This window comes from Podarcis filfolensis (assembly GCF_964270895.1).
Source record: "Podarcis filfolensis genome assembly, chromosome: 5".
NCBI lineage: Eukaryota > Metazoa > Chordata > Lepidosauria > Squamata > Lacertidae > Podarcis > Podarcis filfolensis.
This window is the reverse complement of record NC_139608.1, coordinates 12,472,682-12,498,521: the sequence shown is the minus strand read 5'-3', so window position 1 is coordinate 12,498,521 and position 25,840 is coordinate 12,472,682. Positions and strand designations below refer to the sequence as shown.

General features: G+C 42.7%; 1 protein-coding gene across 5 annotated transcripts in view; it reads left to right on the top strand.

The window, feature by feature from the left end:
* The window catches only part of NAALADL2 (N-acetylated alpha-linked acidic dipeptidase like 2), a 607,172-nt gene that overhangs the window by 302,476 nt on the left and 278,856 nt on the right, over positions 1–25,840 (top strand). For all 5 annotated transcript variants that reach the window (XM_083613236.1, XM_083613237.1, XM_083613238.1 and 2 more), the window contains one exon: positions 4,579–4,698. In XM_083613236.1, the coding sequence (XP_083469362.1) occupies positions 4,579–4,698 (120 nt within the window). The remainder of the gene's footprint in view (positions 1–4,578; positions 4,699–25,840) is intronic.

Here is a 25,840-nt window from a genome sequence, read left to right as displayed (position 1 = left end):
TTCCTGACTCGACTTAATGGTCAGGGGTCCCTTTACCTTTACTAAGACCCCTAGATCATTTTCACATGCATTACTGGCAAGCCTGGTGTGCCCCATCTTATATTTGTGCATCTGGTTCTTCCTGCCTAAATGCGGAACCTTACATTTGTTCATATTGAAATTCATTTTGTTCAGTCAGACCCAGTTCTCCTATCTCTTAAGATAATAGTGAATCCCGATTCTGTCTTCTGCAACATTAGCTATGCCTCCCACTTTGCTGTCATCTGCAAATTTGATGCACATTCCTTCAATTCCTTCCTCCAAGTCATTTAGAAAGATGTTGAACAACAATGGGCCCAGGAAAGAACCCTGTGTCATCCCACTTGTCACTTTTTTCTAGGATGATGACGAACCATTAATGAGCGCTCTTTTTAGGTTTGGTCACTCAATCAACTACAAATCCAATGAACAGTTATCTCATCCAGTCTACCTTTTACCAGCTTCTCCAGATGAATATCATGGGGGACTTTGAAAAAGCCTTACTGAAGTTAAGATGCACTACATTCACAGCATTCCCCTGATCCACTAAACTTGTAACTCTATCAAAAAAGAAAAAGAAATGAGATTTGTCTGATATGACTTGTTTTTTGAGAAACCCATGCTGGGTCTTAGTAATTGCAGCATCCTTTTTTCTAAGTACTCACATACCAACTATTTATTTATTTATTTATTTAAAAAAATATTAGTTTTCCAAATTTCTAACAAACAAATCCACAAACATAAAAAGAAAACATTTTTTAAAAAACACAAACGGACATTTATCCTAACTGTAATAATTCCACTTTTGTTAACATTGTTGGATGACTTCCATATAAATCATTCTGGCAGTTTTCCAAAACTATTTTCACATAAAATTTACTTGGTCGATCAACTTCTTCCTTCCTTTTCATTTTAACTTTTAACGTAGTATTCTACAACATCACATATTTAAATCCTAGGCCTATCTGATACTCGCAAGTAATTCTATTTAAGGTATCTTAACATATTTAGCTAAGTAGTCTTTGAATTTCTTCCATTCCTCTTGGTACTCCTCCTCCTTCTGGTCGCGGACTCTTCCTGTCACGTCGGCTAGCTCCCAAAAGTCCATCATCTTCATCTGCCATTCCTCCACTGTTGCATACCAACTATTTAATTATCTGTTCTAGGATATTTCCTGGTATCGACGTCAAGCTCATCGTTCAGTAGATACCTGGGTCTTATTTCCCCCAGTTTTTTAAGATGGAGTCAACACCTGCTCATCTCCAGTCTGCAGGAACCTTACTTGTTCTCCAAGAATTTTCAAAGATTATAGACAGAGGCTGTGGGATGGCATCCACAAGCTCCTTTAATATCAATGGGTGCAGCTCATCAGTCCCTGCAGATTTGAATTCATTTAAATAGCTAGGTACTCCCTTACCACCTCTTTTCCTATATTGGGCTGTAGCTTTCTCCTTAAATCATTTATTCTGTTATCACCAGGTTGAGCACTATTTTGCTTTTGAGTGAAGACAGAGGCAAAGTTGGTGTTCAGCATTTCTGCCTCCTCTTTGGTACCCAATAGCATGTCTCCATCTTCTTCATGCATACTACATGGAGGAGGGAGATTATGAGACAATATTGTTAACAATTAGCAATTTTGTTTTCCCGGAGAGGAACTTTGAACCTGAGTTAAGATGTAGGAAGCAAGAGCACTCCTAGCAGAAATCAGACCAATCCCAAGGGTTCTGAAATTACGTGGAAGGATGCAACAAAATAATTTTACAAATATAAAGGTGCCCTAGCTATATCTTCAGAAAAGTATGGGAGCACCCCTATTAATGCATTTTCTGATCAAAGCTTTTGTTGTTCTGATTCTAAGAATGCCATTTATTCATTCCATCTAGTGCAAAGCTGGATTTCGCTGGAGATACATATGCTTTTCAGTCCACAGATTGCATTTTAGAGAGTAAGGACCCCATTTGAATGGATGAATCAAAGTGTTTAGCAGCGCCACAGTTTTAGGTATAAGAGGATTTACCTTGGCATATCTAAAGCAAACACACAAGTGTTCTTTTTTCTGCAGCTGATAAAAGGCTGTGTTCCTCTTTGTTTTTCAAATAGCATTATTTTTCCCCTCAAGGAAAGCAGTTTATCTGTACTTTACCACCAGCGATTCTGCTTTCATATTCAGAATGTATAAAGATCAGGATTATACCATTTTAACACCAGGAGAAGTGAAAGCTAAAAGCATTACAGAATCCACTCCATTCATTATGGTTGGATTATTTTATTTTATTGTACAAAAGTACACACACTACAAAAGTGCATTAGCACCATGTGTACTGTAAGTGTGGAATACATTATTAACAGGAATAACATCCTGTCTCCAGGAAACACTTGCATCATACATATGCTTTTTTAGGTTTTTCCATTATAGCGTCTTGTATAGACCACAACCCACCTGAGAATCGTTTAAGGACCAGAAATATCAGTCCTTGTTTTCTCACACCTACCAATGTACTGAAAGGGGCACTAGATGAATACAACAAAAATCTTGTACTGTACGTTAAAGACTGAAACATTTACTGCTGCATAAGCATTCAATTACTAGAGTCTGCTTCTCTGGAAATCATGGCAGCAGCCCATCTTGTAGGAAATGCAGTTTCATACAGCTAGCATGTTTAACTCTAGTTAAATGCATAAAGGGGTTAAGACCACAGAGTATGCTGTTGTTTCTAGACCTGACCAGGTCACGCTCCCTCATGTCTGGTGACTGACAGTTGAGAAAGTTCTTTCATTCACCTTCTTTCCACTGTTTGTTCTCTTCCACTAAGTGAACTTGATCAGAGAGGATGTCTGTGTTTGACCACTCCAAGCTCACACAGTGTGTTCAGAAACTTTTACCATAATTTGTAAACTCAGCTGCCATTCATGCTACCATCGTTGCGTAAAGAAATAGATTTATCTGTTTTGTGTGTTCAGACACAGAGACCTTCCCCTAAATAAAGACACATTTGACTGCAATTTTAGTTTCGGTTTTTTGGCAGAATTTAGGCCACAACTTGATTGATTACAGAAAAGTGAGTGGTTGCATAGGCTCTGGTTCGACTAGCTCCCTACACCCTTGCAGGTAGCATTGACCAAGGAGCTTGATCACAGTCCAGCCAAGGGTGAACACCTGAGGCAGGTGAAAAGCCTGGGAGCAGACTCTGTTCACTCCCCAGATGCTGCCCTGGACTCAGGCACGGGCACAATCCCCTTTTGGGGGTTGACCAAACAAGTTGAGTCCCTGGATTTCTTTAACGGAATACCCTTCACATAGGGATGGCGAGACTGTTCTCCCATCCCTATCACATGAACCAGAGCCTATCCGCAACCTTACAAGTTCTGACGAATTGCTACGTGACAGGTGAAACCCAAGTGACTACAGCCAAACAACCAAGTGGGGAAAATTCCTGCCTTGCCCCTGTCCCAATGACAGATGACACACACCGGCATAGCAAGGTCAATCACAAAATGCCCTAAAATTAGGGAGAGGTGGGCGGGTGTTCCGATGCACGAGCTGAAAGAGGAAGCTCTGGGACACGTGCATGGGTTTATATAGGTCCCTCAATCCATTTAGACTGCACCCCATTGGCCAGATTAAACCCAGCAACGAGGAACCTACCAATTGGGTGTTGTGGCTGTCCAATAGACCCACCCACAACCAGGAGGTCAGTCTCCAGGTCTCACCACAACATGTGCCCTCTTTTAGGGAGGACACAATTTTCTGCTCTAGTTATCCCTAGTAAAAAAAAAAAAATTCCATTCTTTTTGGGAAAGTTACCTTAAATATCTATTTCAACTCATTATAAATCATCTCCCCAAAGTCCTTAGCTACTTACATGTCCACCACATGTGATAAAATGTTCTGCCACATTAAATAATTGTGTTCTTATGTATGTGGAACAGGTGGCACTTGCAGTTGTGCCAATTTCGCCAATCGAAGTGGTCGAGTGGGCACATGCGGTGCAAAGTGATCTCATAGGTAAACTGGTCCCAAGTTGTAAAGTTGCTATGACAAAACAGAGCTGGCTGGCTAGGTAAAGAACCACTGCTGGCTTTAGACTTCTTTAGACTGTCATGGAGGCAAATACTGGGGTCAGATGAGTACTGTAATGCAAGGCACTAGACAGGCACTAGTGAGCACGAGTGTCTTTACTGCTAAGGGCAGGGTGGCACCCAAGATTTTGCTCCCCCCAAGTCTGTGGTTAATGACACCACTGCTTCTCACTGAAGGCTGCTACACACATTATTTTTTGGCTGTTTATCTATATTTAGGCTCTTTGTCTATATTTATATAAATGTAGCACATACAAATGAAATATTTGTGTTTGCAAACACCTACGGACTGGTGCAGATACCATGTAGGCGTGTTTAGCCACATGTAAATCAAACAGCAAATATGATTGTCACTGTGTAATAACATGATTGCCACCCTATACTGCTTGTGAATTGCCTCTTGGTAGCTACCATCTGTCTGATCCTCAATGTGTTGAGAAAGAATACACTAATAAATAGCATCTATTTCTGTTTATACAGGCGGAAGTCTTTGATGTGCAGTACGGGACTGCAGAAGATTTGCTCAGGATCCAAAATACTGCAAATGTCTCCAGGAAAATTGCGCTTCTGAAGCTAGGACGTTTGCCTTTGCTGTATAAGGTAAGCTGTGGGGTGAATGCAATTTTGCCCTAATTAATTGTTCCTTTTTCTGGTTTTCAAATTGCAACCATTATGATGACACCTTGTTGTGACTCGCTCACCTAAAGTTGTATTTAATTGGTTCTTTGCAGCAATCGCCTCCTGCGGTTTTTGGCTTTATTTTCATTACCTGTGTTCCGTTCCCAGTTTTTCTCACAGGATTATGATGCAGTGTGACTGGCTAGCTCCTTTTCTCTTTCTCTTTTTGCAAAGGCAAAATAAATGTTTAACACATTTCAGTTTGATGACAAGGTGGATGCTGGAAAAAATTTGATGCATACTGTGCTTCTGGGAGAAATTTGTTTTAAGAAAACAGCACTAAGAGTGAAGAAGATAAGATAAACCCATTTACGGCTGGTTTAAAACACAAGCTTGGGGGGATGGGTTATAATACCTGTGCACACTGACCTGGGTGTAAACAGGTGGCACTTTGGTCTAAACCACTTAGCCTCTTGGACTTGCCATTCCACAAGTCAGCAGTTCAAATCCCCATGATGGGGTGAGCTCCCGTTGCTCTGTCCCAGCTCCTGCCAACCTAGCAGTTCGAAAGCACGCCAATGCAATTAGGTAAACAGTGTTTCTGTGCACTCTGGTTTCTGTCACGATGTTCCGTTGCATCAGAAGCAGTTCAGTCATGCTGGCCACATGACCTGGAAAGCTGTCTGTGGACAAACGCCAGCTCCCTCGGCCTGAAAGCGAGATCAGCGCCACAACCCCATAGTTGCCTTTGACTTGACTTAACCATCCAGGGATCTTATTCCTTTTTACCTTTTAACCCATTTGAACACAAAGTGACTTGCTTCTGAGTACAGTGGAACCTCGGGTTACAGCAGGGATCCATTCCGGAGGCCCAGCCATAACCCGAAAACGATGCAACCCAAAGCATCACATCTGTGCACGCACACGGCGCTATTTAGCACTTCTGTGCATGCATGAATGGTGTGAACCCGGAAGTAACCCATTCCAGTACTTCCGGGTTTGCGCCGGTCACAAGCCGAGGGTGACGTAAGCCGGAGGCAATGTAACCCGAGGCTTCACTGTATACAGTGGTACCTCTGGTTACAAACTTAATTCGTTCTGGAGGTCCATTCTTAACCTGAAACCGTTCTTAACCTGAGGTACCAATTTACCTAATGGGGCCTCCCGCTGCCACTGCACCGCCGCCGTGAGATTTCTGTTCTCATTCTGAAGCAAAGTTCCTAACCCAAGGTAGCGGAGTCTGTGACCTGAAGCGTCTGCAGCCTGAAGCGTCTGTAACCGAGGTACCACTGTACATGTTATATTAGATATCATCTGAACTCTGTTCATACATTCTCCTGAAAATGCAATGTTTAAAAGTGTGGGGGCATCCAAGCTCTGTCCCAATGAAAGCCCTTTGACAAATGTTGGCCTCACCTGTTCATCCCACCATCAGCTGCTCTCAGTCCCTGACGTGCCTGCATTGATTAGGGAAGGTCTGCATGGAGATTTTACTCAGGTTTGCTTGAACACACCTAGAACTGCCTGCGTAACTGGAACTGTGATAAAATTAAGACCCTGATTGCATAGAGGGCTGTACTCATGTTCAAGCAAATATGAACAAAAGTCTCCCTCCAGAACTTTTCCTGCTCATTTATAGGAAAGCTGGCTCCAGTGTTAACAGGGATGTTGGAAGCGGGCCTTGTTTGAGCATCCTTGCCCACCCTTGCTGTGGGGTGCTTTCAGTTGAATGCTTGAACCTGTCTATATTGTGGCATGTGGCATTAGGTCCAGTTAGCCTGAGAGTCAGATAACTGGAGCTCCTTTAAATTGAGTCAGACCAGCCCATCCAGTTTACAAGCCCTGACAATCATCTGATTGTTAGTGCCTCTGGCATCATTCCTGGTTCACTCCAGGCTGGGGAAATCTATGCAACGAGGTGCTTTTTTAGACACTTAGGGAGGTAGCTGTGTCCTTTAGAACCCCAAAGATGGCTTTGCAGAGAACTGCAACCTCTGGCAGATGCTGCTTTACAGCAGCCGTACTAAGAGTTGCACGGTGTTAAGCAAAATCTGTGTGCTCCACACTTCAGTCTCCTGTGGCATCATTTTACAAAGTTTGCAGCAGCAGATATTACAAGGAGGGAAAGGGCAAAGAGCCAGAGCCAGAGAAAAAAAAATATGAAATGAAATGAACTGAGAGCAGTAGTAGCTAGAGATGGCTGTCTCCTATTGTCATGTGATCTGAGATCAGAAATCTCAGTCTCAATCTCAGACATCATTACTTGTCCTGTTGGAGATTCAGACATGCCCTGAGGTGAAGCTCAGCATAACACATTGCCTGTCTAACCTCGAGCTTTTGGGATCTTACCAGCTCTGTTGGACTCTCTCCAAAATCTGAGGCTTCCAGCTGCATTGATACACTGTGGGTGTCTCAGCCACTGAAACTCAGTACTGTAATGGAAAGGAATATAGCACAGAAAGGAATAGCCAGTTGAGAACTCTGGGGGAATCCAGAAAGTATCACCAGTGCTGGCATTCAGCCTGACGATTTCCATTGATTCCAGGAGAGGGGAGGCAAGGGGGAGATTTTTGCAGTCCTTCTTGGTCAGTCAGCTTTGGAACGAAAAGCAAAGGTGCTCCTGGGAAAACGACAGCATCATAACATGGTGTCATTGGCCCTTTCTTTCTAAATCCTTTCTGGTCGGTCCCCCCCGCAACACCCTAGAGCAAATTTGGGGAGGGCTCAGGGGGCACACAGGGAAAGGAGAGGAGGAAGATCTGTTGCACAAATGGAAATCCTTGCGCTGACTAAATGAGCTACTCGGATACTACCCAATATATCTACAACGTCATTGCAGACAATGAGTATTCTTGCGAAATAATAATGTTAAACAACAATGGATGAACTCCTTCTACCGGTCCACAGTAGTAAGTGTCCTCTCATATTGTATCAAAGTGTGGTATGTTGGCTTGACAGCCACGGACAGAAAGTCTCTACAGAGGGTGGTGAACACAGCTCATGATATCATGGGCTGTCCCTTGAGTCAGCTAGATGACATCGCAAGGGATCATTGCCTTAGGAGAGTGATAAAAATTCTCAGGGATGACTCACACCCTGGCCATCACCTTTTTAATCTTCTACCCTCAGGCAGGAGATATAGAAGTATAATCAGCCGTACCAACAGGCTAAAAAATAGCTTCTATTCATGGGCTGTTAGGCTGTTGAATGGAAAATAACGTAGCGAAATTGACTTGCGAGGTGGTGTGTTGTTTGATAAGCACACAGAGTCCAACGAGACTAAGTGTTTGTGGGGCGGAGGGAGGCTCGTTTAATTTCATTGTACGCAGGTTGTACAATAAAGGTGTTGTTGTTGTTGTTGTTGTTGTTGTTGTTGTTGTTGTTGTTGTTGTCATTAATTAATGATAACCCTAGGACCTTGGATAGTTTGGGTAGTATCAGTGCCAGATTAAGCCCCGTGGAGGCTCCCAGGGAGTCAAAATCTCAGGGGGGCCCTCACATTGAACTAAGAAAGCTTGATTGTAACCTTCTTTCAAGATCAAATCCATATTATTTTGATCTGTTGCCACGGAGTCCGTAAAAGCCATGGGACCCATAGGATAATGCCTATTCTGCCTATTTGGTAATCTGACACTGGGTGGTATTTAACTATGCTTTGGGATTGTTGAGTGGTACTAGTTTTAATGTTTCCTGGTCTTGTTTAAATCTCTAGCAATGAAATGCGAAATGTGCACTGTCAGTGGACTTAATTGTATTTTGTAGAGATGGGGAGAAATTGGGTTTGTTTTCCATTTTCATACAAACCTCCCTAACTTGCATTTCCCAAAACAACAGCCAAGCTGAAATGTAGCTATCCTTCAAAATTCAAACTTCTCTGAATTTTGTGATATAGTTCTCCAATTCCCCCCTCCTCCCAAAGGCATATATTAGGGAAATTGTACTTAAAAATGTGTCTATTAGCAAAATATAACATTAAAAAAAATTATATTGGGGAAATGCTTGCCAAAATTTGTATATCTCAAATTCAGATTTGTTATTAAGGCAACATAATGCCAAACAGAAGCATATGGACATAAATAATACATAAAAAACATATAAAAAGATAAAAATTTGACCTGTACAATAAATATACATTTAAAAAAGCAGAGTCTGAAGGTCTCAATGGAGGTCACATGGCTTTGGCTAAGTTGAGTAGCCTTCACTGCAAATTTGGCTGAATTAAATGCACAGGTGTGTTTATTAGGCAAAATCACACACAAAAATACTAATGAATATTAGCGGGCACTTCACACAAACAAACAACACACATACACGTATTGCAACTTCAAGTGGACATGTAGCAAACCGAAGACTAGGAATATGAGAAACTGGAGCCAAAACTGACAGATAGTATTTTAGAGTTTTCCCTTCATCGTATGGAATCAAATATTTGCTCTCTGTGGACTGTTAATAAACCTGAATTGAACTGAACAATAGAGTGAACAGGAGATTAAAAAAAACAATTTAAAACAAAAGTACTGTTGCCCAGGAGAGCCAACCAAAACCATTTAAGCAGCAGAGCAGAGCAAATTCAGCCAGGAAAAGCAGACATAGAAGAAAAACTAGAACTGGAAAATTATATCTCTAACAATCAAAGCTGGAATAAACAAGGCAGACTTCACCAAAAAAACAACTATCATTACTTTTGTTTAAGTGTGAAGCAGTCATAACTATGACTTGCTGCTCAAAACTCTCACTTTGGTAGCTAAGTTTCAGAGCTGGTTCATCATAGATGGACATGGGAATTTGAGAGGGAATTGAACTTTCCATTCCTAAAAGGGACCCTGATAGTTGTATAAAACCATATTTCAAAATCCAATACTTTTTAAAAAGTAATCAAGGCATTAGTAACATTTCAATGGTAGCAGCAGGTACATCAATCCAAACCCCTAGAGTTATCTGATGAAATGCCAGAAAGTGAGAAAATTAAACAGGCATCGCAGAGTAATCTTAGAAAATGAATTCCTGAACTTGGCATCACCACCAAGTAGGCCCTGTACTCACATCCAACCCAATCCAATGCAGGGCTTCTACTGGAGACTTGGCGTAGACCAAGACATTCATTTAGATTAGGGAAGATGAACCTGTGGTCTTTCAGATGTTGTTGGACTATAACTCCCATCATGCCCGAACATAGGCTATGCCATCTTGGGCTGATGGGAACTGGAATGCAACAATATTCAGGTCCTGCATCCCTACATTAGATATCCAGTCCCAAGACATTTAGGGCTTTGAAGGAAAGAACACTCACTTTGAATTGACCTGGAAATGAAACTGTAAGTTGGGAACTTTTCTGATGCAGGAGAGCAGCAGACAGCAACTGTATGTGTGCGTGCTTTTAAATATATATAGGCCTTAGTCCTGAAGTTAGATTAAGTGTTAGTCACCATTGCAATGTGAGTCAAGTAGATTAGGCCTCCAGAATGCATTATCCAACTAACTTTAGCAGATGCTGATAAATATGCATGAACTTCTTATTAGGATAGATTGCATTGTTATATTCCCAGTAATTTTTCAAAAATGCTTGAATTCTTGCAGACAATTTTCCATTGTGATCAACTTATATGCAAGTACTGTTTGGGAACTGGATAGATTGTGCTGCTGCTGTTATTGTTAGCTTGTTTTATTTATCACTTGTTGCCCCAGCCACTCTGGGTAGCTTCCAACAGAATATAAAAACACAATAGAAATATCAGGCATTAGCAACTTTTCAATAAAGGGCTGCCTTCAGCTGTCTATGGAAAGTCATATAATTGTTTATCTCTTTGGCATGTGATGAGAGGGCATTCCATAGGGCAGGCACCACTACCAAGAAGGCCCCCTGTCTGGTTCATCCATCTTTAAGCACCTTGAAGTCACTTTGATTTCAGTGGGAGAAATTTACAGGGCAAGACATGTATACTTCTTTATTTCCATGTATCTTACTCTCGGGTAAGCCGGGATAAGGTTGCAATCTTGAACAAGTGCTGAACCTTCCCATCAGCATCAGTAGGACTTAAAGGAACAGGCAGTGTGTGTGTGGGGGGGTTCCATTCCCGGCCCCCGCACACGTTGGTGGAGCACCCATAAGTACACCCTGCCCCATTTTGCCCTGACCCACCCCATTCTGCCCCATTCCACTCCCTTTCCCACTCCCGTTCTGCCCTCTTCCAGGTCCAAAAGGACCCGTGTGTCGGTGATTGAGAATCAATTGGACACTCCTAAAATGGTCACTGCCTAAACAGTACGGCTGGATTGTGCCTATTGTGTTCAGTCCACAGAAGCAATTATAAAATAGCAGAAACGTTGGATTTTGCAGTTAAATTTACTCTGAGTTGCTCCACTAGCCAAAGAAAATACTCTCATTTTCAAGTTCAAAGGTGGTGGGTGAGCGAAAGACTTTGTTTTGAATAGAAACCATCTAGGTCTCAAATATTGTTTTCGGCTCTGAAAACTGTGCTATGTATCTAAATGATTTGGATCCAAACTCATTATGTACATGAAAGGTCAGTAATCATTGCTAGAATTTGACGTGTCTTCAGCAGCCTGTTGTGTTCCTCTTATGCTGCAGTTTTCCGTTAAATGCCAGACATAATGAAATAGCAATCAGTGTGTATTGGTGTGTATTATCTAGGTCCTGAATAGGATGCAAAGGTAACAATGCACTGATTACTGCACTGTGCAATGCACTGTTCAAGGAGAAAGTTACAGAGATTAAGCCCTCCAGACATTTCATATGAATGCTTAGTTTTCAAAGTGTTTCATCAATAAGAAGATAGGAGCTTGGACTAGACTAGGAATGATTTACATTTGCATCCAGCGGCTGCTTCCCAGGAACCTCACATTATATTCTAACAAAAATCGTTGAGAGATGGTGATTGGGACTGATGCAAGGTTACACAGTAACGAGCATGGCTGAGGTCTACACCAGACAGGATCCCTTAGTCTTTCATTGTAGCAGTGGTCCATGTGTGCTAACATTCAGGTATGGAATTCATTCATTTATTGGGGACTTGCATTGGAAACGGGGAGCTCTTCAAAGCAGGAATATGCATGCAAATGTACGTCTCCTTTGGAATGACAGGGGGTGGGCGGACACATGCACACATCAGATCTACTGTATTTTTCACCCTATAGGACACACTTTTCCCCCTCCAAAAATGAAGGGGAAATGTGTGTGCGTCATATGGGGCGAATGCAGGCTTTCACTAAAGCCTGGAGAGCGAGAGGGGTCGGTGCGCACCGACCCCTCTTGCTCTCCAGGCTTCAGGAAGCTATCCACAAGCCTTGCGAGCCTGGCAGAAGTTCCCGCCGGGCTCGCAAGGCTTGCAGATAGCAGCCTGTTCTGGCGGCTGGGGTCGGAGGAAGCTTGGGCTTCCCCCGGCCCAGCCCCGCGGCTGGGGGGGGGAATATTTTTTTTATTTTCCCCCCAAAAAACTAGGTGCACCCTATGGGCCAGTGCGCCCTATAAGGCGAAAAATACGGTATGTTCCAAAGCAGCAGTGAGTCAGGATGTTGGTTTCCCCCCCAGCCAAGATCTGAAATAAGAGACAGAAATGGAGCGGGGGGGGGGGAGAGTCAGCAAAACAGCCACAGGCTCAACCTCAAAGTAACCACACCAGTCACACTATGAGAGAAGGAGGGAGCCAGATAAGGCAGAAGGAGGAATATGGGCTTAAATAAATTCTCCTCAGTCCCACCCCCTGCATCGTGGAGATGCCAGTGAGCCCCACAAACATCCACAGTAAAGATGGAGGCTGTGGCTTCAGCCTATAGCAACAACCTCTCCTGCAGCTTAACACATGCTTGGGATACAGAACTGGGAATATTTAGAGAGAAGTACAAGCATATACCAGGGACGCGGGTGGCACTGTGGGTTAAACCACAGAGCCTAGGACTTGCCGATCAGAAGGTCGGCCGCTTGAATCCCCGCGACGGGGTGAGCTGTACACCGGCTCCATCGGCCAATAAAGCAAGATGAGCGCCGCAACCGCAGAGTCGGTCACGACTGGACCTAATGGTCAGGGGTCCCTTTACCTTTACCTTTACAAGCATATTACAGTCTTTTCTCTTAGCAGTTTTCATTGGTTTCATCAGTTGCTTAGAAATCTGCTGTGTATTTACAGTGAGGGGATGCAGTTTCAAAATTACATTGGCTGGACCTACATCGACCTTTTAAACGTTATTAGAATGATACGAGATATAACGTTTCATACCATTTAATGCAGTTTCCCTTTGTTGGTGGCTCGCTGCTCTGCAGCACATTCTGGTGCCATATTCTAATAACGGATTATTAACGTTATAAACCATGAGTGTAGTTCTGCCCATTGTCTGGTCAATTGGCTACAAAACATCAGTTGTCATATGGTTGTGCTTCTCTAATTATGTGTTTTTCACAGTGTTAGGCTACCTGCAACGATATGATCTATTGATCTATTGACCTATCAGTAGGCTGATAGCATTTGCAACTTCCATGATATCTGCAGTTTTAGAGATGAGAGGTGTTTGAACTTAAGTGAAGTTGATAAATCCTTTTTGCCAAGTGTCATTGTTTTCTTTTCTAAACCAAGTATTTTTTGGGGGGGGCTACTAAGTTTCCATCCCATTGGGGGTCCTCCTTGAACCAGCTCACCTGTGTAGGTAGCATATGTGGCACTATTCTCCAGGAGTCATAGAAGAAGGCAATCTAGGGATGCTTCAAAACCATGCCTTACTAACAGACTCCTTTTTTTGCTTCTGCCAACATCAGAGCTCTGTCATCATTAAGTAGAGAGCCATGTTGAGGCAGGTATGGCCTCCATCTCTGAGGGTATGAACCTCTTCCACCGCCTTCAGATACAGCAGTCCAAAAAGTCCAGTGTCATAGGACTGCAGCATTAAGAAATCATAAATGTCACTATGACTATTTCTAACAGGTTCCCTATGAGAATATCTGCTGTCCTGCTTCTGTTCCAGAAAACAAAGATGGAAATGTACTTACAAATCTCGACTTTTTAAATTCCTGTATCTAAGTTAATCATTGCAGTCTGGGCCATTTTATAGGTTGATGTGGGATTCAAAGAACAGTCCATAGATTCAGGAAGGGAAACTGTGGATCATTTAGTCCAACCCAAATATGCAGCTGTCCCTTACGGGGATCGAACCTGCAACCTTGGCGTTATCAACACCATGCTCTAACCAACTGAGCTACATTGGGGGCATGTAAAGTACTAGCATAATTTCCAAGTATAGCTTCACATAATCTTTTAGATTAGGTTAGAATAACATCTTTACTAGTAATACGTCGCTTATGGCATTCCTTCTCAGGTTATTGTGCTTGTGTTATGAGAAGCCTTCCCCATAAAGCTAGCAACCTTTGTCTGTCCTAGAAAAGCACTGCTATACACACACACACACACACACACACACACACACCCTAATTTCCTAAGCATGTCTTTTATTTCTAAGGGAGTCAAGCTTTCTCTGTTCAGAAGTTGTTTGTGTCGCTTATTTTCAGCAGCATTCAGTTATAGGTTGGTTTCTCTCTCCCGCCGCCCCCCGCCTCCAATATATAGTATCAGTAAGGGAAGTGAATCAAAAAAACTGCTTGGGAGTTTGTTGAGTCATTTCTCTGCCAGATAGTTTATATCATAGTCTCCAAGGAGAAAAGATAACATTTAATTCACTTTACTACTTGACCTTGTCTTCTGTCATATAGCACTGGCTGTGAAATGCTCAGCAAGTTCAAAATGTGCTGATTCATGAGATACTCAGATCTTTCTTTTTTTTAAGGAGTCTTTATGACAAATCAGAGATTAATTAGCACTGGGGAACTGACGGCTGAAGGAATTGCTCTTCTTCTCTGATAACCATGTTTATCATCTTAATGCCAAATTTACTTCCAGCTATTTAGTTGATGGCATAAATGTGTGATGAGCTGGACCTGCTGCTTTTGGCATCAGATAAATTGCGAAGTTTGCAGAGATCTTCATTGGCCTTTCAGTCAGGATCCCTTCTTCAAAGGAAGAGACTACAAGTAAGATGTATTGGAGGAGGAGGAGAAATCATAAAGCTGCTCATGGTTTAGTTTCCTTAACCATAAGCAAGCATTATGGAAGAATACCAAAACCAAGATAAATTTAAAATTGTTACCAACCATGAATCATCAAACCAAAGCTATGTATTACATCTGCACGAGGCAAACCATGACTACAGCATGGTTGCATACATACTCACTCAAAAGTAATTCCCACTGTGTTTTGTACGACTTAACTGGTAAGGGAGTTTAGAATCACAGCTTCAACATAGTTTTCCTGCCTCTTCACTCTTGCTTTGTTTCTCTGACGAAAATAGGGATGTCCTAACATATCCCCAAGGGATGTGGGTGGTGCTGTGGCTTAAACCACAGAGCCTAGGACTTGCTGATCAGAAGGTTGGCGGTTCAAATCCCCACGACAGGGTGAGCTCCCGTTGCTCGGTCCCAGCTCCTGCCAACCTAGCAGTTCGAAAGCACGTCAAAGTGCAAGTAGATAAATAGGTACTGCTCCGGCGGGAAGGTAAACGGCATTTCCGTGCGCTGCTCTGGTTCGCCAGAAGCGGCTTAGTCATGCTGGCCACATGACCTGGAAGCTTCTACGCCGGCTCCCTCGGCCAATAAAGCGAGATGAGCGCCGCAACCCCAGAGTCGGCCACGACTGGACCTAATGGTCAGGGGTCCCTTTACCTTTACCTTTAACATATCCTCACACATTTCTCTGATAAAATAGGTGTGTCCTAAGGAAAAGTGGGACATTCCGGGATCAAATCAGAAACCGGGACAGCTTCTGTAAATCTGGGACTGTCCCTGGGAAATGGGGACACTTGGAGGGTCTAGCATAATTGAGGGAGGAAAGGGCCTTCCATATATACAAAAATACAGTTCATGCGAGGGTCCTGGGCCTCTGTGGGTGGAGATGCATGTCTCAGTTTGTATGTAGGTCCCCTTACATATATAGGGGAGTTCTGCACTGGCAGTGTTGGCATCAGGAGGCTGAGCTGATTAAGTTGAGGAATGTCTCTGCTCAATCCTGCCTCTACTCTCAAAAGCCCAGCATAAAATAGTGATGATATTTGGATTCCAGCCTCTGTTACTTTGGCCAATAGCTGGTTGTTTAGCTTTTTCAGTTTGGTTTAGACTTGCTCCTTTTATCTGTGCTTGTCTTGACAAAATGTCCTGGTTTTTGTTTTTTAATAATAATTATTTTTGCCACACCCTGATATCATGTGTTGATGAAGGAAGGGTTCAAAATGTTTTGAATGAATGAATGAAAGACAGCCTGGGTGGCTCAGTTGGTTAGAGCATGGTGCTGATAATGGCAAGGTTGCAGGTTTGATCTCTGCATGGGACAATTGCATATTCCTCTATTGCAGGGGTTGGACTAGATGATCCTCAGGGCCCTCTCCAACTCTATTATTCTATGAAGTGGAACTGACACAGACAAGAAAATGACAAAAAAAAAATTTAGAATCCGCCAACTGATTAATTCAGGACATATTTTTAGTCTTATCATTTTTAATCAATCAGCCTAGTTGATTTAATCAATTCAGTGCTGTGGTTCTAGTAGATATCCTTTTGAATTGCACGTTAAGTGGCATTGCTGGTTTTGCTTTTTTTGTTTGTGGGACTGCAAGATTGACGTTTTTCTCATTAGGCTTCCAAATGTACATATTCTCATGTTATCCTGTGTAATTGCTTCACCGCCTCTCTCTTAAAGAAAATTATGTATTGATTTTGTTTCTTTGCAAATAGCTATGGCTCAGATGCCCACACGAAGGGCAGTTTATGTGCATATGTGAGCGACAGATTGATTGAACACTGCAGTGAGTGAATTTAGTGCCACTTGCTCAGTGATCTAAGCTTTATTTTCTCTGAAGATGAAGTTCTTCCAAGGGACTTTTCTAGACATAAATTTCCTCCTTTCCTTCCATCGGGCCTCATAAGCCCTAAACGTGAGGCTCGGATAAAGAAGGGGAAGAGATGTTTCAAAAGACATAAAACAAATATTCTGGCTTCTGTGGGTTTTTCTAACTGATTTTCTTAACATCCAGAAATTCTGCTGCAATATATATATATTTTTCCAGTCTAGATTGTAACTGAAGCCATTTACTCTGCACAGGAGCCATTAATTCTGTTCTAGCGATTGGAGAGAAATTTGGTTTGGTTTGCATTTTTATGTGAACCTAATTGATCCACATTTACATTTCCTGCAACTATATAGAATCATTGGATCGCAGAGTTGGAAGAGACCATGAGGGTCATTTAGTCCAACCTGCTGCAATGCAGGAATGAGGTGTGAAGGGAAAGAGAAATAAAAAATACCAGCCGCCAGGAAAACCAGTTATGCTATGAGCAAGGGTACGAGGGTAACTAACCCATTAACCAGAGGCCTTGGAAAAGGTGAGAAAGTGGTGATGGAGAGTAGGATGGTCCTGACCTAACAACCAGAGGCCTTGGAAAAAGTGAGAAAGTGGTGCAACCTCAAGTTATGGACGTGAGGCTAGGGAGGGGAGGCCTTGTACGCAGGGGTTGATGATTCTCACGTGAGAAGCCAGATCAATAGATAACCATGTATAAAATACACTTCCGTATTGAAGAGAAATATTGCAGGTAATGTCTGAATGTAAGATTATAGAGGGTAGTGATTAGTAGATATCCATGAGGTTGTATAGTAATGCACGATATACATATACGTTCTTAAGTCATATATATATATATAGGATATAATACTTAAATAATACTCGTATGGTATATTAAGTTATGTACGAATGGTTAATATGTATTATGTAAAATTTATAGTAGGTAGTATATATAAGGATATTCATGGGGTAAATATGTAATGCATAATTATACATATTAATATGTATAACATGGGGCTTGAACCCATGACTCTGAAAGTGTCATATCCACCAGGATATATATATCTGGAGAAGTGTGACAGCTATGAGCTGTCTTTTGAAATTCACACTTCTCCAGATTTTGTGGCTTACTTACCCAAACCTGAATATATTAAGGCACAGGTGGACAAGTGGATCTTGTTGGCAGGCCAGATCACTATCTTCTGCACACACACATCATGGGCCAACTTTGACACATGGGAAACACCTCCCATCCATCAATCACCTGACTGTCAGGAGCTCGGCCTACACTCGAGTAGGACCCTGGCAGAGACACATGTCCAACTGGCATGTTCTCTCCCTCCTGGTCTTTCGTTCAGGACTATCCTCTGCTTGGCTTCTTAATAGCAGTTTGAGTAGTGAAGCTTCTCATTGTCTAAGAATATTCTCATATCTACCCAAAAGACTTTGTGGAGCCAGGCTGCCTTCTATGAACTGCCAATAGGGCCCTTGCAATTGGGATATAACCCAAAGTTTCCCAAAGTAAAGTAAAAGAGCACAACTTGTTTAAGGAATGGATTGACAATGCTGGAAAATGATAGCCCTGAAAAAAATGACCGCCTAATTAAATTCATGGGCATGCAAGCGAAAGAAAGTACTCTTTAACACAGTGCGTAATTATCGTATGGAATTTGCTGTCAACAGATGTGATTATGGCTGCAGCTTAGATCGCTTTAAAGGGGAATTAGACAAATTCTGTGTTCAATAGCTGTTATCCAGGACAGTTAAGCTGAACTACCGAATCCAGAGACCGTGTGCCTCTTCATCAATCCAACATTCAAGACCGAGTCCAGAGAGCAGCATTGGGAAAGGGTCTTTCAGCCAACTGGCAGCTGTGTCACGGGGTGAGACAGGGGTCTGCCTAATTTCCAGTGCTGTTTAATAGTCTACATGAAGCCACTAGGAGTAGTCATTAGGTGTTTCGGAGTGAGGTGCCATCAGTATGCTGATGACATTTGGCTCTGTTTATCTGCAAGAGAGGTGGCCAACTCCCAAGAGACTGCGATCTACTTACAGAATAAAAAACTGGCAGGTCAAAGTTGTTGAGCTTTTTCTTAGGGAGGAGGAAAGCCCCATTTTTAACGGTTTGGGGGGAGAAAGAGGAACAGCCACTCGCCAACAAATCGCTGGGGAGACAAACAGCCTCACTGACTAAACTCCGTCTTCTGTTCTGCAGATCGTGCAACCATGGAGGGTGGGGCGAGGGGGGCCGGATACGATTTTACCAACACTAAGAAAAGGGGGGGCAGCGATCGACCGCGATCTACCAAAACCTCCCAGGGATCTACCAGTAGATCGTGATCGAACTGTTGGACATCCCTGCTCTATAACATCTGCATCAGGAGAGGCCACGCAGTCGCTGGGCCATGGCCTGGATGCAGTCGAGAGATGGATGAGGTGAAACAAGCTGAGCTTGAATCCTAGCAAGAGGGAGGCACTATGCAGGAGTAGTAGTAGTAGTAATAATAATAATAATAATAATAATAATAATTTATTCATACCCCGCATGTCTGGCTGGGTTTCCCCAGCCACTCTGGGAGGCTTCCAGCGGAATATTAAAAACATGATAAACATCAAACATTAAAAACTTCCCTAAACAGGGCTGCCTTCAGATGTCTTCTAAAAGTAAGATAGTTGCTTATCTCCTTGACATCTGATGGGAGGGCATTCCACAAGGCGGGTGCCACTGCCAAGAAGGCCCTCTGCCTGGTTCCCTGTAACTTGGCTTCTCACAGGGAGAGTACCTGCAGGAGCTGGACCTCAGGTATAATGATGGGGGTGGACACACTCCTTCAGGTATACTGGGCCGAGGCCGTTTAGGGCTTTAAAGGTCAGCACCAACACTTTGAATTGTGCTTGGGAACGTGCTGGGAGCCAATGCAGATCTCTCAGGACCGGTGTTATATGGTCTCGGCGGCTACGCCCAGTCACCAGTCTAGCTGCTGCATTCTGGGTTAATTGTAGTTTCTGGGTCGCCTTCAAAGGTAGCTCCTGTGTCTGAGAAATTGGTCAGCTGCCTAGCCTGGATGGGGTTACTCTCCCTCTGAAAGCTTTTGGGTCCAGCTCTGTCACTAGAGGCTCAGATAACCATAGTGGCTAGAAGTACCTTTTACCAACTCCTTATTTAAATACCAGGGAACTAACCATGAGAGAAGACTAACAGCATTCATATCCTCTTTGGAGGCTTCCCCCTTCTTTCCCCCATGAAATTTGTGTCTATCATTACGCTGCTGACTCCAGCTTTGCATTTTGTTAATGAAAAATATACATAAACACTTAAAACAAAAGATAGGGAGAATTATATGATTGGAATTGTAAAACAGGAGGCAAGGAGACGTGAATCGGTTGATTTCCCATCCATGTCCGCTTCGGGTGAGTTCACCCATAAGCCGATTACACTTTGTTCAACATTATTATTATTATTATTTAAATAGGAACGAACGAAACATACACAAAATTTCACATTTTAAAAATGCATTGTTTTGAAAAGCATTTCCTCTCACTTCTGAATATATTTACTCTCAAAATATGCATTTTAAAATGTATTTTGATACTTCTTTTCATTTTTTGAGCTGAGAACTGTGTTGGAACTTTACAAGGTAAAGGACCCTGGACAGTTAAGTCCAGTTGCAGACCCCTCTATGGTTTCGGTGCTCATCTCGCTTTACTGGCCGAGGGAGCCGGCGTTTGTCCGCAGACAGTTTTTCCGGGTCATGTGGCCAGCATGACTAAGCCGCTTCTGGTGAAACCAGAGCAGCACATGGAAACGTCATTTACCTTCCCACCGGAGCGGTACCTATTTATCTACTTGCACTTTTTGGCGTGCTTTCGAACGGCTAGGTTGGCAGGAGCTGGGACCGAGCAATGGGAGCTCACCCCGTTGTGGGGATTCAAACAGCCAACCTTCTGATCGGCAAGGCCAAGAGGCTCAGTGGTTTAGACCACAGCGCCACCCGTGTCCTTTGTTGGAAGATTAGGGAGGTGCTAAAGCCAGTGAATTACTTAAGTCCACATGTTGTTCTGGGAGGTATGTAATCAGGTTTTGACTTCCACAGACTTTCTACCGGAATGTTCTGTTGACATTTTCTCTGTTATGCTAGTCAGGGACGCGGGTGGCACTGCAGTCTAAACCACTGAGCCTAGGGCTTGCCGATCAGAAGGTCGGCGGTTCGAATCCCCACAACGGGGTGAGTTCCCGTTGCTTGGTCCCAGAACCTGCCAACCTAGCAGTTCGAAAGCATGTCAAAGTGCAAGTAGATAAATAGGTACCTCTCCGGTGGGAAGGTAAACAGTATTTCCGTGTGCTGCTCTAGTTTCACCAGAAGCGGCTTAATCATGCTGGTCACATGACCCAGAAGCTGTCTGCGGACAAACGCTGGCTCCCTCGGCCTATAGAGTGAGATGAGCGCCACAACCCCAGAGTCGTCCACAACTGGACCTAATGGTCAGGGGTACCTTTTCCTTTTTGGCAAAGGAACCTTTGTAAAAGGTCTAGTCCTGTCAACTCAATGTAAGGTAGCATCTCTCCCCCCCCCCCTCGCCACCTTATTAACATTGCAAGCGTATTATTTTATCAGAATCACTGCGTATGTTTTAGAAAACAGTTCCCTAGCTCTCCCTTCTCCTCATCTCCCTGGGGTTTTCTTTCTCTTTCTTCTCTCTCTCTCTCTCTCTCTCTAGTGAGAGTGTGAAAAGTTATATATTATGTCTCTTGTAATCTCTGTGCTTTAATCTCCTAGCTCAAACCATCTGGGCTTTTTATACTGATGGATATTACACAGGGTATTTTATTACTCTGTGAATTTTAGAGAGGGAAGGATGATCTGGAGTGATAATGTCAGCAGGGACCAGCATGATAAAATACGGCTCTGAATTTTACTACAATCTCTGAATATCTTTCCAATGCATATTAGTAGATTTATGTGTCATAAATAAAGTTGAACAACACAAGCTGCATATGGACATTGGAAACATATGGATATGGAAATTAATTGCAGAATAAAGAAGCAACATTTGAGTGGCTTTTGCAGCAGAAAAGAAGAGCAAGTTTAGAGGGGTGAATGTGAGACTTTCCACTCCCCTCTATCACAGAGCTTTGCAAATAAACTTGCTTTTGTCCTCTAGTGTCTGTTTCAGTTGTAGCTTAGGGCCATCTTGGCTGTGAGTCCTGGCAGACCTGCTCTCTGACTTGCATGCCTTTTCCACCTGGCTTGGAAGGGCAGGGCCTGGACTGACTCCAGCTACAAAACCTTAGGCTGCTGAACAGGAACTTGGGCTGCAGCATTACTTACGGGGCTTTGTTGTGCGGTGGGGACAGTTGTTGCTATTAATTTTGTTGTATCTTTCTTTGGGATCTTATGATTTATGTGGAAGTTGCTGGATTTAGTTGTGTACTTTTTGATGTTTTGTTTAGAGTTTATGACTACTGTAGGTTCTGTCATTTTTTTCTTTGTTGTAAGCCTCTTCAACCACGGTTTTGGCTTTGGAAAGGCAGCATGTGAAATAAAATGATAGCTAGATTGATTGATTGAGCTTCACACATTACATATTTAGTTGTGCACTTAAAAAAGGAGTGCACACGACAAACATCAGCATCGTACAAGTATACCCATCAGGAATTTGTGGTTAGCTCCAGCTTCCTGTGAATGTACTTTCAACATCAGGTTTTCATTACATAAAGTGTGAAATACTCATCCATTTTCCTGGTACAGAACTTAGGGTACAGTTATTGCAGGTATTAATATTGTGCAGCTTGAAGCAATAGGATGAATAAAAATGGACTCCTCTTGGAATAAAAATTGTCCAGGCCAAAAAATATGAGTCATTCTGTAATATTTACATCCTATTCTCTTTTAAAATGTGGTGGGGGTTTTTGGGGGGGCTACTGGGTTGTTTTTGTTTTTATTATGTGTTTTGCGGTTTTGTATCTTGATTTTATTCTGTGAACTGCCCTGAGACCCCCAGGTATAAAGCGGTAAATAAATTCAAATAATAATAATAAAAATGTTGTAAACCGCCTTGGAACCCTTTGGTGAAGGAATGGTAAGACATATTTCAAATAAATAAACACACGCACTTACCGCTACTACAGCAGCAATTGTATGCAGTTACTTGTGAGTCAACTCAGACTTCTAAGTAAACATGCAAGGAATTGTGCTGCGGTTACTTTAAATGCACTTGACCCACATATTTAAATACTCCGTCCTTTTCTCATTGGGTGCAGAAACATCCATTTATTATGGTTCTATCCCCCCCCCCCACTGAAGCATGGAAGAAGGTTTTGCCTGCAGGATATTTTGCCTGAATTATGTATAGGGATGAGTAACATAAAGTTGATCATCGGGGGTGCAGACACACACACACACACACACACACACACACACACACACACTAGCTGATATCCACAGCATAAGGAAATCTGTGTTATATTATTATCCGAAAGACTACTTTAAGAGCACCTTTGCATTTTCTTGTTTTGTGTAGAGCCATAGGTGTGAGCAGTGACTACAGATTTTAAAGCTGCAGTGCTAAACTCACTTTGTGAGGAATAAGCCCAACTGAAATCAGGAATACTTCTGAATAAACATGTTTGGCATTGCAAAGTGTGAGCTTCTTTTATGACGCTTGCGGTGCCCACACAGCAGTTTTGTGTGGTTTGTTGCGGAGCAAGAGAATTCACAGCACACACAACCTGTTGTCCTGAGCCACTGAAGATTACGGTGAGTCTTGGGGCACCTTAAAAACTAACAATTTTATTACCTCATAAGCTTTCATGGACATGCCATCACTGTCATGAAGTATTACAGTATTCCGAGTTACAACAAAATAGACAAATGGTGTGTGTGTGTGTAAAAAGTGAGATGAGAGGAAGATGAAATGAAGAAAAGTACAGGCAGGAATAATTACATACTTAAGAATGGTAATCAGAAAACAGTTTTTGATGGCACTGACATCCTGGCATCGGTGAGCCAATTAACACGTATAATGTGCTAAAACTCCTTTGGGTGGCTTCAACACGGCAAGTGATAGCACCGAAACTTGACATATTGTAAATTGCTGATTTCGTGTTGCAGTTCTTCTTTGAAGTTCCATTGCTCCAGGATGGCCACTTTAAGGTGATTTAACATTTACGGAGTCTCTTGAAGAGTGAAATGCCCCTAGCTTCTGAATATTTCAATTTTGGATGCCAGGTTTTTGCTAATTTATTTTGTGTGCGGAGAGGCTGACCTGCTAATAGAATGAAGAAGGGCTTTGTTGGCAGATGGCGGCATATCTCATATTGGTAAATGAGCAAGTCGATGAACCCCTGATCCTGTGTTTGACATGGTTAGGTTCTGTAATAGCATTGCCAGAGTAGATGTGTAGACAGAATTAGCACCTAGGTCTGTTGCTGCATAGTAGCTGTTTTCATTTGGGAGCAGGCAGTCTGTAAACAAGTACAGGCCTAAAACCCAAGACCTGAGATAGGGAAGTGTCATTATCCTGACTGAGTTGATGATAGATTTAAGTGCACCTCTGGGGGTGAAGTCAACTCACTGGAGAATCACAGCACCTGCTGTGGCTGTAGAGACTTGTAACTCATAAAGCGTGTTCTCCTTCATGGAGAGCACGTGTTGCACTGGGGTCTAACAGGACCCCCCTTCTTGGTTACTGGGCGGGACCATTTGGATGGCCATGACTGTGATTGGGCCAATTTGGGTTGTTGGGGAGATTTTGATGTTACCATTTAGAGGTTTGGCCCGAAGGTTATATATTCTTGGCTTTTTTCAGTCTCTTTTCGCTGTGTGCATTGGATCGCCCACCCACCCTCCCTAATTTAGGGCTGTTGTGTTTGACATTGCTATGCCTGTCATGGGGTCATCTGCTTTTGGGGCAGGGGCCTGGTAGGAATTTTGTCCATTTGGCAGATTGGCTGGTGCCATTTGGTTTTTGCCTGCTGTGTAGCAAATCATCACAACTTGTAAGGTTGTTAGGCATTGGTTAATTGTTGGTTGGTGGAGGGGTAAGGATTGGCTGTGCCTGCCCCTCCAATGCTGCTGCTGCAAGGGAATTCTGTTAAAGCGTTCACCATGCTTTCGTCCGAATCCCTGGTCTGGGGCTTGGGCTGCGCAAGTCCCTGGGAGCATGCGGGGAGAGGTGAGGGCCTGGGGCTCAGCTCCATTTTCTCTCCAATATTGTTTTCCCTTACTGGCTTTCGCTGGAATCCGGAAGTCAGTTCTGTCCCTGGGCGGGGACAGATAGTCGGAACCAATGCCTAAGCAACCACTCACATTTATGTATTTTAATAAAGTTGTGGCCAAAATTATGCCAAAAACCTTAAACAAAAATTCTGTGTGAATTGTGATTTATTTAGGGGGTGGCCTGTGGACCTCGACATGCAACTGCTGCCTTCTGCATTGTTTTTGCTGTATTAGCAGCACTGAAGTGACCATTCCGAGGTACAAGCCTGGGCAATGTGCAAGTAATATTACGTTAGTCTTCCTGATTATAATGCAAGTACTTCTGTCCCATTTCCTAGGACTCAGCTGTACAGCTGCAAACATAGCATTATGCAAATGTGACACTAGGTGGCAATGGTGGGCTAATGGCAAATTCAATATATATATATATATTTAAAACATTATTTAAAAAAAAACATTTTCACTGTGTTTTTTTTTAAATATACATGTAGATTCCACCCTAATGTTGCTTTCACACTGCAATACCTGTTGTGTTATGAAACTGGCCTTTTAACCAATATACTGGCATGTCACACTAATTTCTTTTATACTGATGGTTGGCACAGTGACAAATGTCATTTGACAACAGCACTGCTTTCTCATCCGTTCCACAAATGTGTGCTTTTGTTTCCCCACAATTCCCCCCACAAAAACAACAGGAAAGAACTGTATGCTGGTATACGAGCCCAAATTTCATCGTTTTACTTTTGCGGTTTTCCAGGTTAAAGTAGTAGTGCTGCAAACACATTTAATTCTGGAATCAAATAATATGGAGATGAGCACTAAACATGCAGTATCTTTCCATTAGCGTTTCAGAAGTGGCTTTTATGTTGTGTGAAAGCTCAGATATAATGTGGAAATTAACAGTTAGGGGAATGTTGGGGAAATTGAATAAACTGTGGTTTGAGTGCAGACATATTCAAAACTGTGTTGAAATGTATCATATCTGCATCCTTCTCTTTCTCCAAAGCTGC